Genomic DNA, 19,763 nt, shown 5'->3' on the forward strand with positions numbered 1-19,763 from the left:
AATAAAATTTAATTACCGAAACACTGAATTTTTAACGATAATGTTATTTGTTCCTGTGTAAGGCATCCATAAGAAAAATAATAAAGGCAGTGAGGTTGAAGATCAGCATTTCATGGTCAGAGTATTCATTTTCTCAAATCTAAATGTATAAATACTTACGAATCCCCATCCGCTTTTGGTAAACTCCAGCCCTACAGTCCTGAATGCACATTTGGTGCTGGACATGAACAACTCAATGTAAGGAAGCTCATCAACGATGGCAGCTACCCCACCACGTCTTGGTCCATCCGTAAGGGCTTTAATATAGGCTTCCATGTCTTTCAACTTAACAAGTCTAGATTCCGCTATGTTCATCTCATCAACCAAATACCTCCAAGCAAATGACCCGTCTTGAACTCCGATTGGATCATTACTTGATATCAAGCTATCAATCCCTTCAATCCGTGACGTCAGCTGTTGCACTGTAAGAATTGAAGTCAAACTAGCAGTGTAGCTAGAATTGATAATTAACACTACAAATAACCATATAATCACCACCAGCCGTCCCAGGGTGCTCACAGTATTCTCTCCTGCACCAAGTCCAAGTCGCAAAGGATATTAGTAGTTAATATTACGAGTTGCATTCACGAGATAAAGGAAGATCAAGCGTGAAGTACATACTGTGTGAGAAAAACATTGTGGAGAAACTAAACCTGCAAATCAAAAGCGGTATCAGTAAAAGTACTTGTATAGGCACTTATCAACGGCCATAATGATGTAAGACATACTAACCAAAAAATGGTTATGAGCTGTTGGCTTGGTGGACCACGGAACTCATGATTGAACCGGTGCTCAAGAATCCAAACAACAGCTCCCACAAAAAGGAAGAAGGCACCGGTGACCAACCACATCTGATAAGTAAACGGCTTGAGGAAAGCCCAAGGGTTTGATTTTGCCTTTTTGACAGGTACAACTACAACAAGTCCCGATTCCATGTACGGCTGCGTAAAATCAACCACTCTTGTCCTATTAGTAGTAATTGTAACATCTCCAACAGCTGCATCAAATTTCTGAAAAAGAAAAAGGAAATGAGCAAATCGAAGTTCTGGTTAGACAAAACTGTATATCAAGGTGATTCTGTTCACCTCTAATCAAAATGCTAACCTAGATACTCACATTTTGCGCAACCTGGGCTACAAGACTGCTGTACTCAGGATTCCTCTTACCATCTCCATACAACATATACGTCCGTGGCACAGCATACGGCAACAAGTTTACAGCAGCTTCAAAGACATCAATACAGTATCCTTTGACCCCTGGAGGGCTTTTGTCATTAGCCACAAATTTTTTGTAACTTACTCGATAAGGCACTCCAATTCGCAGTGGCCTGCCATTGTTGGGAAATACCCATCCCCGAGGTATAGCTGTAACTTCACCAGGCCATATAACGCTGTAAAGTTGAGCAGTGGTATTCCTATTGGATGGCTTCTTATATAATATCTCTGGAGCAATGATTGAGAGACCAGTAGAATTTGACCAATAGCCAACTCTACGGGAACCAGTTCCTCCAATATTCAGAATGTCATATGCTGGACGAACTAGATATTTATCTTGATCAAACTCAATCTGACCACTTACACCTGTGAAGTTCATCTTGAGAATCGTCTGTAGATATTTTTGGCCTCCATTAAAAATACGGAGTGATGTTAAATGCAGTGTGCTTCGATTTGTGTCTTTCAACCTTGGGTCATTAGAGAAAGATACATTCCCACCTTCGTTGAAGAAAACATCAAGAGCACGGGCTGCTAGCCAAATAGAGTCGTATGCATAGAGCGCGTAAGAATTGAAGCTTGGAGTCCCTTCATGTTTCAATTTGCTCCATCTAGACATAAAGCGCTTTTTGAGATCAGTATCTGGGGTATGATGACGAAGAGCAACAACCCCTTGTAACAGATTCATTGTGTCGGGGCCAGGGGGATTTAGTGAATCTAAATGGGAAGGAAGCCAATCCGTTGCAATCCAGACATAGCCACTGGTCATCATTCCAAGTGCCTTAGCAATGGAAAAAATTGTTAAACCGGAGTCAGGATTAACATGTACAATATAAACTCGAGATTCCATGAGGTTCACTCCCAGCAACATTTCATTGATATCGCTTCTGGGGGCTCCAGGAGAGAAGGCAGCCTTGTATGAGATCTTAGAACGCTTCATCGCCAAGGCATCGCCTAGTATAGAAATCCCATTTCTGCCACAATCATCATCTACAAAGATTGCTATTACTTCTTTCCATCCAAAATACTCAACTAAATCAGCAACTGCATGCATTTGGAAATAGTCACTATGTGTGGTTCGGACAAAATATGGGTATTGCAGAGCAGCAAGGTTGGGGTCTGTTGCTCCAAATGAAAGAAGTGGTACATGGAGCTCATTAACAACATGGGATATGACATGAGCTATTCCGGAGGATTGTGGGCCGATTGCGGCAACCACATCGTTTTCAATCAGCTCCAGAGCTGCAATGAGAAAGACATCACTTTAATTGTTAGTTTTAAGACAGAGAGTGAGGCAGGGATAACAATAATATCTATAAATTTATCCGTTCTGACACAAGGACATGGTAATGCCAACAAAATTCGAACTACAGTGCTCGAGCAGGAAGAATCATACAAAACAATGCATTTACAGATCATAATGGAAATACATAGAACTGTTGGTGTATAACCCTTTAGCTGAAGCTTGGCAGCAAGAATCATGTCTCTATGTTTTGTTTCTGTTTAAATGTGAGCCATTGGATCATAGTCCACATGGCACTTTAATCTTGTATCTAGCCTAAGTAATAGAATAAGCCCAGTGGCATCATCTCATAGGATGATACCAATGAATAGCTAAGATTGTATTGTATGTTGAAGAGTGAAGGATCTCCCTTCCTTCTTCATATAACGGTTAGATTGTATTGTGTGAAATGTTAATGAAATTCGAAGAGACATTTTTGCAGCTTCTTCTCTCTGAAACTCTCTCCATCTTTGAAGACAACCTTCATTGAAACACATACTGAAAACACACACACAAACACTAACATGGCCTCAGAGCCTGGTTTCATCGTCTAATCTGGGCGTGAAATCTGTGCGATTGAGCTACATCTTTGAGCTTCAATCGAATCTGGAAATTGTGATTTCGTGTATCCAAGTCTCATATGGCTGGGTCCGGCAATGTCGAGCTTAGAGCTCCCGTCTTCAATGGAGAGAACTATGAATTTTGGAGGATTCGTATGACAACTATACTGAAATCGTATGGTTTGTGGGAGCTGGTAGAAAATGGGTTTGAACCACCAGATCCGAAGTCTGAGAAAGCTGTGGTTGATGAGACGAAGAAGGAGACGACGGATGGAGTGTCGTTCAGTGAGATCCTGATGAAGGATGCTCGTGCGCTTGGAATGATACTAGGTGCAGTATCGGATCAGATCTTTCCCAGAATCGTGAATGAAGAGACATCCAAAGGAGCTTGGGATGTTCTAAAGGGTGAATTCCGAGGAGATAAACAAGTAAGAAATGTAAAATTGCAAGGTTTACGTAGAGATTTTGAATATACTCGTATGAAGGATAGTGAATCATTATCTGTGTATCTCTCTAGATTGTTTGATATTATTAATCAAATGAAAAGTTATGGAGAAGAGCTATCTAGGGAGAGAATTGTGCAGAAATTACTTATCAGTCTTCCGAAAATATATGATGCAATTTGTTATGTAATTGAGCATTCTAGAGATCTTGAAATTATTGAGGTTCAAGAGGTTGTAGCTTCTCTAAAAGGATTCGAACAGAGGCTTGATTTACATACTGAGTCTTCGACTGAGAGGGCATTTGCAAGTTTAAATGTAGCATCTAAGGGTGTCAAAAGTGGTGGATTTTCTGGGAATCAAAGGTCTCAAGAGAGTTGGAAATCAAGGGGAAAAAATTGGGATTATAAACCAAACCATGTTCAGAAGCAGAGTAATACTCAAAGGAATTGGGATCACAAACCCAATTATCCTCAGAGACAAAACAATACTTAAAGGAATTGGGATCATAGGCCTAACTATGTCCAGAAGCAAAACAATGCTCAGGGTGATTGTAAGTGGTGTGACAGGTTGCACTATGGGAAGTGTTGGTATGAAGGTAAACCAAAGTGCACAGGCTGTGGTAAGCCAGGTCATTCTATGAGAGACTGTCATGAGAATAAAGGAGTGCAGAAAGTTAATTATGTGAAGCAAATGGGAGAAATAGGATCACTGTTTTATGCCTGCAATGCAGTGACCGATGTGCAAGTCAATAACTCATGGTACATTGATAGTGGTTGTAGTAACCACATGACAGGAGATGAGAGATTATTGGTCAATGTTCAGAGAGATTTGACCTCCAAAGTAAAGATGGGAACTGGAGAAATTTGTCAAGTGGCAGGAAAGGGAACCTTGGTGATTGAAACTAAATTGGGAAGAAAACATATACAAGAAGTAATGCTTGTTCCTGGACTTGAGGAAAATCTTCTAAGTGTAGGACAAATGATGGAAAACGGTTATTATTTGTTGTTTGGAGGTGATGTAGTGAATATTTTTGATGGGTGGTCACTGGATAATTTAGTAGTGAGGGTACATATGACCAACAATCGATGTTTTCCTTTGACAATGTTGCCTGTAACACAGTATGCACTAAAAGCAGGTATCACACATTGTTCTCAGATATGGCATAAGAGGTTGGGTCATTTGAATGAGAGAAGTCTCAAGGTACTTGAAGAACAGGGGTTGGTGCATGGATTACCTAAACTAGAAATGTCCCAAAGTGTGTGTGAAGGTTGCATGTTGGGTAAACAACACAGAGACTCATTCCCTTCTCAATCGACTTGGAGAGCTAAAGATCCACTGGAGTTGATTCATACAGATATCTGTGGTCCAATGCAAGTAGAGTCTCATTCTGGAAACAAATATTTTTTGTTGTTTACAGATGACTGCACAAGGATGTCATGGGTGTATTTTTTGAGAAACAAGTCTGAAGCGTTTGAATGTTTCAAAAAGTTCAAGGCAATGACTGAGTTACAATGTGGATATAAGGTTAAATGTCTCAGGAGTGATCGAGGAGGAGAATTCCTTTCTGCAGAGTTTGACAAATACTGTAATGGACAAGGAATTCAGAGACAATTGACTATGGCCTACACTCCTCAACAAAATGGAGTGTCCGAAAGAAAGAATAGGACTGTGGTGGAGATGGCAAAGTCAATGCTACATGAAAAAAACCTTCCATATGCATTTTGGGCAGAAGCAGTGAATACTGCAATCTATTTGATCAATAGGTGTCCTACCAAAGCTTTGAAGAAGTTAACCCCATTTGAAGCTTACAGTGGTAGAAAACCTGGAATAGCTCATTTGAAGATATTTGGCTCATTGTGCTATGTGCATATACCTTCTAATCTCAGACATAAACTGGAAGAAAACAGTCACAAGTGTATCTTTGTAGGCTATGGTTCAAGTGAGAAGGGCTACAGATTGTTTGATCCCATTTCAAGAAAGATTGTTCTCTCAAGGGATGTCACATTTGATGAGGATAATTTTTGGGATTGGAATTACAATATAGATACTGGAGTGACATTTCCAGTTATCACTGAACATAAGAATGCTAATGAAATCTGTGAGGTTGATGAAAATTCTCAGTTTGAGGAATACAATGTTTCTCAAAGTGAGAATGTGCCTGAGAGATCTCCAACTTATGATGATACACCGAAGAAATGGAGAAGTATCAATGAAATCATGGCTCAATGCAACATGTGTGTTATTGAACCAGAAAGTTATGAGGATGCAGCTAAAGATGATTCATAGAGGAGTGCAACGAAAACTGAATTGGACATGATTGAGAAGAACAACACATGGCAGCTTGTTGAGAGACCATATGACAAGCCTGTTATTGGTGTTAAATGGGTCTATAAGACCAAACTTAATCTAGATGGCACTGTGCAGAAGAATAAAGCTCGGCTGGTGGCTAAAGGCTATTCACAAAAGCCCGGAATCGACTATAATGAAACTTTTGCCCCTGTGGCAAGGTTGGATACGATTAGAACTTTAATTGCCCTTGCTGCACAGAAGAAATGGAACTTGTATCAATTAGATGTAAAGTCTGCATTTCTCAATGGGGTACTGAAAGAAGAAGTGTATGTTGAGCAACCTCAAGGCTTTGTGAAGGAAAGTGAAGAAACAAAGGTGTACAAGTTAAACAAGGCTCTATACGGCTTGAAACAAGCACCAAGAGCCTGGTATGACGAGATTAATGCATACTTCAATAGTGCATGGTTTAAGAAGAGTTCAAGTGAGGCAACTTTGTATGTTAAGACATGTAAGAACTCAGGTATCATTATTGTCTCTCTATATGTAGATGACATTGTATATACTGGTAGCAGTCCACAAATGCTTGAAGAATTTAGAAATGACATGATGAAACACTATGAGATGACTGACTTGGGTTTATTACATCATTTCCTTGGAATGGGTGTGCTGCAAACTGAGAACAGCATTTTTATACACCAAAAGAAATATGCACAGAAACTAATTAAGAAGTTTGGTCTGAAAGAATGCAAATCAGTTGCTACTCCACTTGCAATGAATGAGAGGTTGAGCAAAGTTGATGGAAGTGAACCTGCGGATGAAGGAGAATATAGGCAGCTTGTTGGAAGTCTGCTCTATTTAACTGCAACTAGACCTGATGTGATGTTTGCAGCAAGTATATTGGCAAGGTTCATGCATAATCCCACTAAGAAACATATGGGAACAGCTAAGAGGGTACTGAGATACATCCAGGGAACAATCGATTTTGGTATTGTCTTTGAAAGGGGAAAAACTACTACCCTAATCGGCTAATGTGATATTGATTGGGCTGGAAGTGAGGATGATATGAGAAGTACTTCAGGGTATGCATTCACACTAGGATCTGGTATGTTCTCATGGGCTTCAATCAAACAAAACACTATGGCACTGTCTACTGCAGAAGCAGAATATGTTAGTGCAGCAGAGGCTACATCACAAGCAAAGTGGCTGAGATTTGTTCTAGAAGACTTTGAAGAAGAACAAGTGGAAAGAACTCAGATCTTGTGTGATAATACATCAGCCATTGCTATGGCAAAGAATCCAGTCTTTCATCAAAAGACAAGACACATCAACAGGAAGTTCCACTTCATCCGAGAAGCAATTCAAGCCAAAGAGATTGAGTTAGTGTACTGCAGGACAGAGGAGCAGATTGCAGATATGCTTACTAAGGCTTTACCTAAAGATCGATTTGTGTATCTAAGGGAGCTACTTGGAGTTAAATCAGCCAAAGGGTTAGAAAGGAGTGTTGGTGTATAACCCTTTAGCTGAAGCTTGGCAGTAAGAATCATGTCTCTATGTTTTGTTTCTGTTTAAATGTGAGCCATTGGATCATAGTCCACATGGTACTTTAATCTTGTATCTAGCCTAAGTAATAGAATAAGCCAAGTGGCATCATCTCATAGGATGATACCAATGAATGGCTAAGATTGTATTGTATGTTGAAGAGTGAAGGATCTCCCTTCCTTCTTCATATAACGGTTAGATTGTATTGTGTGAAATGTTAATGAAATTCGAAGAGACATTTTTGCAGCTTCTTCTCTCTGAAACTCTCTCCATCTTTGAAGACAACCTTCATTGAAACACATACTGAAAACACACACACAAACACTAACAAGAACCTATTAAGGCTACTATTGTAAAAGATAAAACTTAGAAGATATTTTTCTGATATTGTAACGGACCTGTACGTGATGGATTCTATCTCTTTCATACTTCAATTCCTTATGCTGGTCCTCAACATGCTTTTGCAGCAACATCCAAGGCATCTCAGGATATTTGGCATCAAAGATTAGGCCATCCTTCATCTCGAATAATGAATAAGATTGCTTTAACTTCTTATATTTCTTTCACTGGTAGTTCTCATCAGTCTTTGTGTTCCAGTTGTGCACTGGGAAAATGTTCCAGGTTACCATTTCCTTATGTTTCTTGTTCATCAAGCAAGCCTTTGGAGCTTTTATATACTGATGTATGGGGACCATCACCAGTTAGTTCTGTTTAAGGTTTCTGATACTATATCATATTTGTTGATGATTTCTCCAAATATTGTTGGCTCTTTCCACTTAAATACAAGTCTGAAGCTTTCATTATGTTTACTCAATTCAAATCTATGGTTGAGAATCTTCTGTGCACTAAGATTGTTACTTTGCGATCTGATTCTAGTGGGGAATTTACCAGTACTCAATTCTCCAGTTTCTTGAGAACACATGGTATCATACATCAACTTACCTGTCCTCATACCCCCGAGCAAAATGGTTGTGCTGAACGAAAGCACAGGCACATAGTCGAGACCGCAAGAACTCTCCTTGCAACTTCTAAAGTTCCTTATGACTTTTGGGTTGATGCTTTTGCTACAGCTATATACTTGATTAATCGGCTTCCCACTGCTTTAAAGTGCTCTCCCTGGGAATCTCTCTTTCACAAATCTCTAGATTATCATACACTCAAATTTTTGGCTGCAAGTGCTTTCCCCGGTTAAAGCCTTATGTTCAATCGAAACTTGATCCCAAAAGTCAGCCGTGTGTATTTTTGGGATACAGTTTGCAACATAAAGGTTACAAGTGTCTCGATATTGCTACTAGAATGATTTATATCTCCCGCCATGTGCTTTTTGATGAAGGAGTAGTATTTCGAGATTTTGATCATCTAGCATTCTTAACAATAATGGTACGGGCTTTAGAGCTTTTAGCAGGAAAAAAAAATCAAAACACCAGTAAGAAACAAAATGTGCAAACAAGAACATTTTGATAAATGAAATCAGTAGCAGCTTGCTCTAAAAGCTGGTTTCTTATTTAGTAGGATCTTGTTTTTCCACTCCCCAAAACTGAAGGAAACTGCAACATTACTTTAGTCTAAAGAAGGACGAGAACTTGCTTAGAGTCTTCATGTGCACAGTTTCCATCCCCTCTTTCTTTCCCTTTTTTTTTTCTCTCGTACTCTCTCACTGTAACCGTCAAATTCCTCATCCCTCCCTTTTCTCACTCCCCTCACTGATTTTCTCTTGCCATTCTCAGTCTCGCCAGCCGCAAACCCCTTGACATCGCATATACCAGCCGAGACTGTCGTCATCTTCACTGTATGAACAAATCTATGCCCAGAAAAGCCTTGGTTTCCTGGTGAGTTCTCCGGCCGATTTGGAGTAGGTAATATTGTGATTTGCAGTTTATACCATTATGAATAGGGAAGTCTTGGTTTCCTTAACATCATAATCCACGGTACTTTTTCTGAACAATTCTTGCTTTGTATTCCACTCATTTACCTTTGGAGCAAGTGGAACTTTTCTTTCAAAAATAAAAGAAAGGCAGTCTATGCTGCCCTTCCGTTCTGATTTGAAGAAGATTTCTCAAGCGGCTATAATTTCATGGCAAGTTGGTTTAAAGCAGTTCTAAAATTTGGGATCGTTTGGGATATTTTTAGGTTTTCCTATCCCTCACAAATCTTGGCTCGCTAAAAAAACCAAAGTGGTTTAAGCTTCTTCGGTTGTTTGATTTGGATTGGAGATGATTTTTAGCCAAAAAGGCTAATGTTTTGTGGTAAGTTCTTTGAATCTTGCATCTGGGAGTTTTTTTTTTTTTTTTCCAAAGTTGTGGAATTTGTTTTCTTCAATTTTAAAATATTACAAATTGAATTCTTTGTTTGGGTAAAAACTAATGAAAATGATTTTAAAATTTTGAGTTTTAACGATAAAGACAAAATAAAGAGTGAAGTGAATAATATCATGACTGACTTTTTAGTGTAAAAATATGATTTTTCTTTAAAGTGAGTAGTACCAAGAGCTTTTCGTTAAAATTTCCAAAAATTTAATTAGATTCTGTATGGGTTCTAATGAGGCACCGAATTGGGTTTGAGAGTTTTGACATTATGAGAGAGGTGGAGAGTATATAGGGAGAGAGGGAGGTAGGTGATTTGTAGAAATGCAGGGTGAGAGAAAAATGGGAGAGAAGGGGTAGTACTAATACATTATATTTTGATTTTATAATTTGGGGGGGGGGGGGGGTTTGTGTTTAAACTTTTTTAGTATTTTTTTTTTTTTGCAGATATAGCCCACAAATGTTGACCCAAAGGTTGGACATAACCATTACTTCCTAGTGTTACAACAACTATTAAAGTTAACTTACTGTCAGAGAGCTTTCAGTGTACATGTAAAGCAAAAGTATACAATAATTCCAATAATATTTTTCTTTTAACACTGTTAATTTACTGTGTTTATTATTGTTAAGCATATAGTTTTCAGTGATTTTTGGACAATCCCTATAACTGCATTGTATTTGTATATTAGTCTCACCTAGTTGAAGGTCTTGAAAAACTTCATTTAATAAATCCAAAATGTGTATTTCTTTAGGAGCCGTTTGATAACCATTTGGTTTTTAGTTTCAATTTTTTGTTTAGATTTCTTTTTGGGCATTTACGATAACTTTACTTTAGTATATGTGGATTTAATATTACAATTTAGTATAAATTTATATAGGGTAAATCGTCAAAATGGTCTATGAGATTTGCATAACTCATCACTTTGGTCCATGAGATTCCAAATCGATAAAAGTGGTCCCTGAGATTGTCCAACATCCATCATTTTGGTCATTCTGTTAAAAACTCTATTAAGTGTCCCGTAACTCTTGGCCAGAAATTTGGGCAATTTTCAAAACTTCGTAACTCAATCGTTTCTTAACCAAATTCGACCCATAATATATCAAAATGAAGATAGGAAAGTGTAGAATAAGATTATACCTATTTCAAAACCCAATGGTTGCCGGAGATGGCTGGAAAATAGCCTCAAACTTGACTGGTCCGAGTGAAAACTTGAAAACTTGCCGGAAACTGAGTAAATTTTAAATGTTTATAACTTCTTTAATACTCAACGAAATCAAGTGATTCAAAAACAAAAATCATACTTCTCGATGAGACAAATAGAATGATACCTGTTTTGACCACTAAATCACCGTGGTTTGGCCGGAAAATGGCTCGAAAATGGCTGTCTTGGTCTCAAATTAGCCACTTTTGAGCTGTTTTCCTGACAAACTACAGCTATTTAGCCATCGAAAAAGATACCATTCTCTTCATCTCATCGAGAAGTATGATTTTCATTTTTGAATCACTTGATTTCGTTGAGTATTGAAGAAGTTATGAACGTTTAAAGTTTACCCAGTTTCATGCGATTTTTCAAGTTTTCACTCGAACCAGTCAATTTTGAGGCTATTTTCCGGCCATCTCTGGAAATCATTAGGTTTTGAAATTAGTATAATCTTATTCTACACTTTCCTATCTTCATTTTGATATATTATGGGTCGAATTTGGTTAAGAAACAATTGAGTTACGAAGCTTTGAAAATTGTCCAAACTTCCGGCCAAGAGCAACGGGACACTTAACGGAGTTTTTAACGGAATGACTAAAATGATGGATGGTGGACAATATCAGGGACCACTTTTATCAATTTGGAATCTCAGATACCAAAGTGATGAGTTATGCAAATCTTAGGGACCATTTTGGCGATTTACCCATTTATATATTATCTTCTTCTTAGGTTCATCAAGCATTTAGTTTCTTAGAATATCATTTTTGAAAAAAGTTGGAGTAGTGCATTTTATAATGTGGTTGAAGTGGGATTTTTTAGAGGGACTAGTGGATCTCTGAAAAGGAACTTGATGGAGGTAATAATTTAATAGAGTTGAGTGTTTTGCATCCATTGAACAAATTTTATAAACATTGAATTTAAAAATTGAATATACAAATAAAATAGTAGGTCAAATTCATTATTAGTTCTCTTAACTTCTGTTGAATAGATTTATACTATTGTAGGTTTAATGAATATTATTTTTAGTTGATAATTAATTGATGATTTTGAAGTGTAATATCTTTTGAATATATATATGTTGATGCACAAAATCAGTGAGGACTTTGGTACAACAGAAAGTGTTAAGTTTGTGATCTTCGCTAGATTGCTCCAGTCACTAGTGTGGATAAGTATGTAAATGGATAAAGACAGGGAAGCAAACACAAAATGTACGTGGTTCACCAAGATTGGCTACGTCCACGAAGTAAAGGAGTTCTCATTAATTGTGAAGAGTTTACACAAGTACATAGGTTCAAGCTCTCATTTTGTGAGTACTAGTGAATGATTTAGTACAAATGACATTAGGAAATATTGTGAGAGAATGATCTCTATTTACAGAATAGAGTTTCTAGTTTCATTCTGATATTGACACGTGTCGTGTTATGATTGGCTTCTAATGTTGACACGTGTCGCGCTATGATTAGCTTCTGATGTCGACACGTATCGCACTGTGATTGGCCTCCTGGTTGGAGGGAAACTCTTTTGGGTCCTTGACAGTATAACGTTGACCGGTGCTCAGTAGTTTAGGGATTGGTCAAGTAGGGTACAAACAGTGCTCCCCTAAATTCCCGAGTGAGGGAAGCTCCTCGGTTAGGGACTTGCAAGATCCAAGCCATTGAGTAATCACGATACTTCAAAGTGCCGAAGTGTGGTATCATTTTCACTTGCCTTATCTATCTCATATGTAGATGTGGCATCTTCTTTGGAAGTACTTTTCCTCCATTCAGGGGTGGTATCTTTAACCGATGAAGATGCACAAGGTAATGTATCAATTTCACTTGAAGCTTACTTGTACTTTCAGGCTTGGTCAAGTGCGATACAAACCCTATAGTAGGAGTCCCCCAAGTCGCTGAGCTAGGAGATTTGCCGAAGGAGGTAACAGACAAGGTAAGCAATCAGACTTCTAAGCAAGCAACCTGGATCGGAGGTTCGACTTCGGCTTCCGGTTAATTGTTCTCATTCTCCTTGTGTCGTAAACAGCAACAAGGATAAGGATAAGCAAATGGAGAAGAGATGATATGAGATACTTTTGTTTTTGAAGAAGTAACTTTCCATAGGCTTATTCTTGAACTAGGCTAAAGGGTTTTCTGGTTTCCTCCAGAGTATAAGGTCGACTCAAGAATTTAAGGGTCAAAACAAGTCATTCAAATCTAGAGTACGTTCGAACCTGATGATATGGGATACTTTTCCTGTTGACAAAGTAGTGGATGTATCGGCACGTGTTCTGTTACTCTTGTCTCCAAATGCTTCCTTGTATCCTTCTCACTTGCCCTATCTGTTCCTCAGGCAGATGTGGTATCTTCTCTGGAAGCATAAGATGTTGAAGATGAGTACTCGAGAGCAATGCCAGGTAAGTAATCAGGAAATAGGTTCCAGATAGTCAGTTCTTGACTGAAAACTTGATTCCAAGTGCTGACTGATTGCTCTCTTTCTCCTTGTCTTGCAGGTAAGAACAAGGCCAAAGGAAAAGACAGGGAAAAAGCATGATATAGGACACTCTTGCTTTTAACCCTGATGATATGAGATACTCTTGCTCTGGTGTGGCTTGTTTGCAGAGGTATTATCAGGAGGAAAAGAAGCTGAGTATTTCGAGAGACTCTGCTGAGAGTGCCCTCTCGGATGTGAAGAAAAGTTGAGCATTTTTTTTTTGCAAGTCTGCCTGGCTGTGGATGATGGAGGTCGACATATATATGAGTCTCCCAAACAACAAGTAGTAGTGTTATTCCATTACCCTTCTTGGTCATAGCAATGTAGTGGGAGCTGCAAGCTTCATGTGTTTTAACTTTGTCAGAGCACTTTGAAAAAGTGGTCTGTGGTATCTGGAAAGTTAATGTTGCATGTGAAGATTGCAGACAAGCTTTATCCAAGGAAATCTGGTTCTCGAAGTTCGGAGAGTGGTGCTTCTTCAGTTTTCAAACAAGCAATCTTGTCGGGGATCTGGCTCTCGAGATTCAGAGAACGGTGCCTTTTCGATTTTTGAGAAAGCAATCCTGTTGGGAGTCTGACTCTTGAGATTCAGAGAACAGTGTTTCTTCGATTTTTGAGAAAGTAATCTTGTTGGGAGTGTAGCTCTCGAGATTCGGAGGGCGGTGCCTCTTCGATTTTTGAGCATGTAATCCTATTGGGAGTCTGGCTCTCGAGATTCGGAGAGCGATGCCTCTTCAATTTTTGAGAAAGCAATCCTGTTGGGAGTCTAACTCTTGAGATTCGGAGAGTAGTGTCTCTTCGATTTTTGAGAAAGTAATCCTGTTGGGAGTCTAGCTCTCGAGATTTGGAGGGCGGTGCCTCTTCGATTTTTGAGCACGTAATCCTGTTGGGAGTCTGGCTCTCAAGATTCGTAGAGCAGTGCTTCTTCGATTTTTGAGCAAGCAATATTGTTGGGAGTGTTTTCTTAAATGTGAGTAAGGGTTGGGCATTTTTTCTAGTCTGCCTTGCCACGGAGCACAGAGGTTGACACACATTGGGACTTTCTAGTTATTAAGCAATGGTACTATTCCTTTACCCTTGTGGGTAATAGTAGGGTAGCTGGACCTTCAAAATTTATGTGTCTAATCTTTGTCAGAGATCTTTGGCAAAGTTATCTATGGTACCCGAGGATCTGATGTTGCATATGGAAAGTGGTGCCACTTCGGAATCCGGAGAGTGGTGCTTCTTCGATTTTTGAACCAACGACCCAGTTGCCCTTTCTTTTGTAAGGGCACCAATTGTGTGCAAGAAGTACATTCAGAGAGTTATTGCTTGTAGGAATTTTTCCCTTACTTCAGAGATTTATTGCACCTCATTTCTCCTTCATCATTTTTGAGAATGTTTGGCCCATCTGATCGTCGTTTTAACTTGAACTTTGGTGAAGAGGCAGCCATGCCTTCTCAAGACAACATATGGCGTCCATCCTTCTTATCCCATACTGGTCCTCTTACCATTGGGGACTCTGTGATGAAGAATGATATGACAGCTGCGGTGGTGGCCAGGAACCTTCTCACTCCCAAAGATAACAGACTACTTTCCAAACGGTCTGATGAGTTGGCTGTTAAGGATTCTCTGGCTCTCAGTGTTTAGTGTGTAGGTTCTGTGTCTAATATGGCCCAACGCCAATTTGCTCGAACCCGCCAAGTTGAATCATTGGCGGCTGAAGTGATAAGTCTCAAACAAGAGATCAGAGGGCTCAAGCATGAGAATAAACAGTTGCACAGGCTCGCACATGACTATGCTACAAACATGAAGAGGAAGCTCGACCAGCTGCAGGAATCTAATGGTCAGATTTTGCTTCACACTGTCTTGATTAAGAGTGTGAAGCTTTTGAGAATTATGGTTGAACTCCTTTAATGAAGCTTTTGTTGGCACCATAAATTGGTTTTGCTTCACACTGTCTTGATCAAGAGTGTGTGAAGCTTTCTACGAGTTGTAGTGTTTTCATTGTTACAGATGAGAAATGTCTGAAGCAGATGCAAGAGGGCTGAATAGTTTGATCTTTGTATGCCATGCACTGAAGTTATTGTTGGCTTGCAATAAGAATTTGTTGGTGACTATAACTCTTGTTGGGCATAAGTGCTCCCTTAGTTGAGCTGTCAAGCTTGAGGGTTTTTGATTATTTGTGAATGATAGGAGTTCACATGTACAAGTTGTACCACTCGTCTTCTGGTAGGTGGAATGAATGGTGAGTTGCTTTCATCACTTGGTTGGTGATACGAAGATGAGTTCCTTCTTCACTTGGTTGATGGCATGAGTGGCAAGTTGCCAAATGATATTAGAGTATGAGTTGTACATTTCATCACCTAGTTGGTGGCATGAATGAGAGTACGGGTTGTACATTTTATCACCTGGTTGGTGGCATGAAGGAGAGTACGAGTTGTACATTTCATCACATGGTTGGTGGCATGAAGATGAGTTCCCTATTCACCTGGTTGGTAGCATGAGTGGCAAGTTGCCAAATGATATTAGAGTACGGGTTGTACATTTCATCACCTGGTTGGTGGCATGAAGGAGAGTACGGGTTGTACATTTCATTACCTGGTTGGTGGCATGAAGATGAGTTCCTTCTTCACATTTCATCACCTGGTTGGTGAGAATAAGGGTAAGGTGTCGAGGCACATTGTAGGAAATGTCGAAAACACAAAGTATGTTGAACTCTGTCGAAGCACAGTTGGCTTATGTATGGATGTGTTGGAATGTATGATGTTTATGTATGAATGTGTTGGAATGTATGATGTTTATGTTGATCGATATGAGTGATGCTTATGAATGTTTTGCTATGCATGAAGGGATCCATGCTGTTGATATGTGAACCATGTTGGTTGTAACACTTAGTATCACGTACTTTGTGTCAAAGTATGCATGTTGAAGCTCTGAGTTGAAGTATAAGGGTAGGTCAGCATAGCCCAAGTGTTCCAGTGCTAGGAACGTAAAAGACTCAGAAGAAGTTGTCTGAAGTTGTTTGAATTCTCTTTTCTTTAAATATTTGTCGAATGGCTTATGTGACAAAAGATCTCAAGCGGTTGAGAGTCAAAACATTTGTAATGTGTATACCTTCTTATAATAGCATTTCCTTTAATACCTAGTCATCCACTTTGAAAGAGTGAGGCTTGGCCCTATAGTCATAATAGTCGACGGTACGTTCACCCCTGGTTGTCTTGATACAAACTTTTATCCCTCTTGTTGTAATGGGCTTACTGAGAGTAAAAATCCTTCCTCTTACCAAGAGACAGATACGTTTGGTGACTTAGCGAGTAGCTAAATGAGGCAGAAGATGATGCAATGGGTGTCTGAATGGCCAAGATCTCCTTACTTGGTAGAACTTGACTTCCACTTCCCACTTGTTGATAGGGGTTAACCATATGGGGGTTCCCTTGGTATGTCCTTGCTTCGGCGGAGGCCTGGTTGTAAGTATGTGCCATCACCTCAAAGTAAGTCTTCCAAGTGTTGGCATTGATCATGTACTCGAAGAAACAATCACGTAGGCCTACCGTGAAAGCCTTGAGGGTGGTCTTGTCATTTGCCTCAGCACAGCAAGAATACTCATGGCTGAAGCGACCGGCATACTCTCGTAGTGACTCGTCCGGCTTCTGGCAAATAATGTATAAGTCATCTGTAGAATGCAAAGGATCGGTATGGAAGATGTGTTGAGAAACAAACAGTTTCCTCAGTTCCTCAAATGAGTCTATTGTCTCAGGTGGAAGACAGAAATACCAGTTTAGACCTCCGCCATATAAGGTGGAGGGGAAGATAAGACATCGCTCTTCGTCGGTGTGCATCCGATATGCCATGGTGGACTCAAAGAGGTTAAGGTGTTCAATTAGGTCATCCCTTTTAGTATATAGTTGTAAACCAAGCTTTTATTTTGTCTTCGCTTGAAGGGGGTGTCGAGGATCCTCCTTGTAAGAGGGCCACGCCTGGGTTGGTTCCAGTCAGGTATCTCGGCCTGATGTTCGGCCTTCAACTTGTTTACTTCTTCAAGGGGCTGTAGGACAAGGGGGTCCTGAGTGGAGCCATGTACTACTGGAATTTTCTTTCGTAAGTCTCCATCGCCTCTTGGAAGTAGGAAAGTTTGAGCAAGGGCGCGTGGTTTTTCCTTGGACTCGCCGTACTGACTTCTAGGGCTAGTCTGTCGGAATACCTCAGAGTCCCCTGTACCTTCATGTTCCTCTGGGACCTGTCGTTCCTTCCTTAGATTGGCAGCCGGCCTGGGTCGTGGGAGGGGACCGAGTCTTTCAGAAACCCTTGGGTCATTGATCTTCGAGCATATGTGGAGGGGATTCTCTCGACGTTGCTTTAGGAAGTCTCGGCAGTCAAGATAAATGGCTTTTGATCCTTCCAACCCTTCTGCAATGAGGGGTCTTCCTCCACTTCTCCTGCTTCAGGTCGAAGCAGCTGGGTTGAGAGAAGTCTCATGTTGATCAATGTTTTGATGATTAGCTCGCTCCTCATCAGGGATACCCATGTCGAAGGAAGGTGACCCTACGTGTTGGGGGCACCCAGATGATGGTTGATGTCCACAGGGGTAACGAGCTCGCGTGTTTGAGTACGCCTAGTTTCGTGGAGCGTTTCAAAGAGCTTCTCATACTGCTCTTGGAGGACCTCATTCTTCATTGATATCTTGTTGTTCTGAGCTTCTAGCTCATCGACTTTAGCTTGAAGAGAAACCCTTTTTCCGTCCTTCCTTTGTTGCTTCGCACTAGGATCAAGAAGGGTGTCATTCTGTGTGTTGTGGCTTCCTTCGCTCCCCATGTTGGAGAGGGATGCCTGGTCAAAAGAGAGTGTACGAATGGTGGAAACCAACTTGACAAAGCTGAAGAAAGTGGGAATAAGTGTCGTTCCCATAAGCGGCGCCAAATGTTGATGCACAAAATCAGTGAGGACTTTGGTACAACAGAAAGTGTTAAGTTTGTGACATTCGCTAGATTGCTCCAGTCACTAGTGTGGATAAGTATGTAAATGGATAAAGACAGGGAAGCAAACCTTTTGTGAGTACTAGTGTGGATAAGTATGTAAATGGATAAATATGTAGAGGAGTTCTCATTAATTGTGAAGGGTTTACACAAGTACATAGGTTCAAGCTCTCTTTTTATGAGTACTAGTGAATGATTTAGTACAAATGACATTAGGAAATATTGTGAAATAATGATCTCTATTTATAGAAGAGAGTTTCTAGTTTCATTCTGACATTGATACGTGTCGTGTTGTGATTGGCTTCTGATGTTGACACGTGCCGCGCTATGATTAGCTTCTGATGTCGACACGTGTCACGTTGTGATTGGCTTCCTAGTTGGAGGGAAACTCTTCTGGGTTCTTGACAATATAACGCTGGCCGGTGCTCAGTAGTTTCGGGATTAGTCAAGTACGGTACAAACAATATATATATATATATATATATATAAACCAATCTGTTTATCTTACCAATCTCGTTCACTCATCTATCCCTCTGTTAATTCAGGATTATGTTTAATCTATTCAAGTTAAATGTGTCTTATTTATGCAGTTAAGGCTGATGCATTAAAGTCCCGCAACAACGCACGGGCATATTTAGTAGTAGTAGACTATAAAAGAAGCAGGTTGTTGTTCCATACATGCTTTAGAATCAAGTTGTAGGAAATACCTTCAACAGTTCCAAGAAATCCACTGCAATTCGTGTCATGGAGAATAATGTTCAATTTTGTCCCGCGAAGAATGCTTTGATCAGAATTGACATCATCAATTGCAGCTAAAATTGCCGGCTTGGCTGCCCTCCCAATAACCGAATTGAAAGTAAACAGAGCTCCAATATTCAGAGAACTTGGCCTTGCAGACAAATGCGTGGCATTTTCTGTTCCAGCCATCACTTGCATGGACACCCACATGCACAAGATCAATGCAAGCAGTGTTCTTACCTTGCGTACATGGTCAGTAGGCCTATTCATCAGCAATACCTCCATGCCTACAGAAATCTCTGCAACTGCGAAATTTGTCAAGTCTTCAACTTGGACTAAGCAGTGAATCAAATATAACAAAGACCTGTAAAGAATGGCAGATTGAAGATTAACATCATGGGTTCCAAAATTCAGAAGATAATCCAGATTATATATTTTACCTTGAACACCAAGATTTTGCAGCAAAAACCCAATTAAAATTCCACTTTAATATTGCACCTTGGATTCTTGAAATTGATACCCAAATGGAACCAAAAGAACAAGCTTGAACATGAGGTTTTACTCAAAAACTCCTATTAACAAAAATAAATAGAGTAAATTGTAGCAATGGTCCCTGAACTTTACTCAAATTGGAGCAATGGTCCCTCAACTAAAAATCCATTACCATTGGTCCCTCAACTTATCAAAATGTGTAGCTATAGTCCTTTTCATTAATTTCTTCAAAATTTTGTCAAAA

The 19,763-nt window shown here is 39.7% G+C and overlaps 3 protein-coding genes across 9 annotated transcripts in view; 1 reads left to right on the forward strand and 2 right to left on the reverse strand.

The window, feature by feature from the left end:
* LOC126583320 (glutamate receptor 3.4-like) overlaps positions 1-19,594 on the reverse strand; it is a 148,697-nt gene extending 129,103 nt beyond the window's left edge. Inside the window, exon 1 of the mRNA XM_050247659.1 lies at positions 19,526-19,594. Within this exon, the coding sequence (XP_050103616.1) occupies positions 19,526-19,579 (54 nt within the window). The 5' untranslated portion in view covers positions 19,580-19,594. The remainder of the gene's footprint in view (positions 1-19,525) is intronic.
* LOC126583332 (50S ribosomal protein L6, chloroplastic-like) overlaps positions 1-19,763 on the forward strand; it is a 98,374-nt gene that overhangs the window by 72,153 nt on the left and 6,458 nt on the right. The window lies entirely within an intron of this gene.
* Positions 1-19,763, reverse strand: part of LOC126583324 (glutamate receptor 3.4-like) — a 105,571-nt gene that overhangs the window by 57,339 nt on the left and 28,469 nt on the right. The window contains exons 3-7 of one of the 5 annotated variants that reach the window (XM_050247672.1): positions 18,997-19,267; positions 1,156-2,492; positions 772-1,049; positions 661-692; positions 160-569 (exon numbers count right to left, since the gene is read on the reverse strand). The exons of 3 other annotated variants lie outside the window; for them this stretch is intronic. In XM_050247672.1, coding sequence (XP_050103629.1) covers positions 160-569; positions 661-692; positions 772-1,049; positions 1,156-2,492; positions 18,997-19,267 — 2,328 coding nt within the window. Of the gene's footprint in view, positions 1-159; positions 570-660; positions 693-771; positions 1,050-1,155; positions 2,493-18,996; positions 19,333-19,763 lie in introns of all 5 variants that reach the window. One more of the 5 variants, XM_050247673.1, reaches the window with a different exon arrangement.

The sequence above is a fragment of the Malus sylvestris genome, chromosome 9, assembly GCF_916048215.2.
Source record: "Malus sylvestris chromosome 9, drMalSylv7.2, whole genome shotgun sequence".
NCBI classification, from domain to species: Eukaryota; Viridiplantae; Streptophyta; class Magnoliopsida; order Rosales; family Rosaceae; genus Malus; species Malus sylvestris.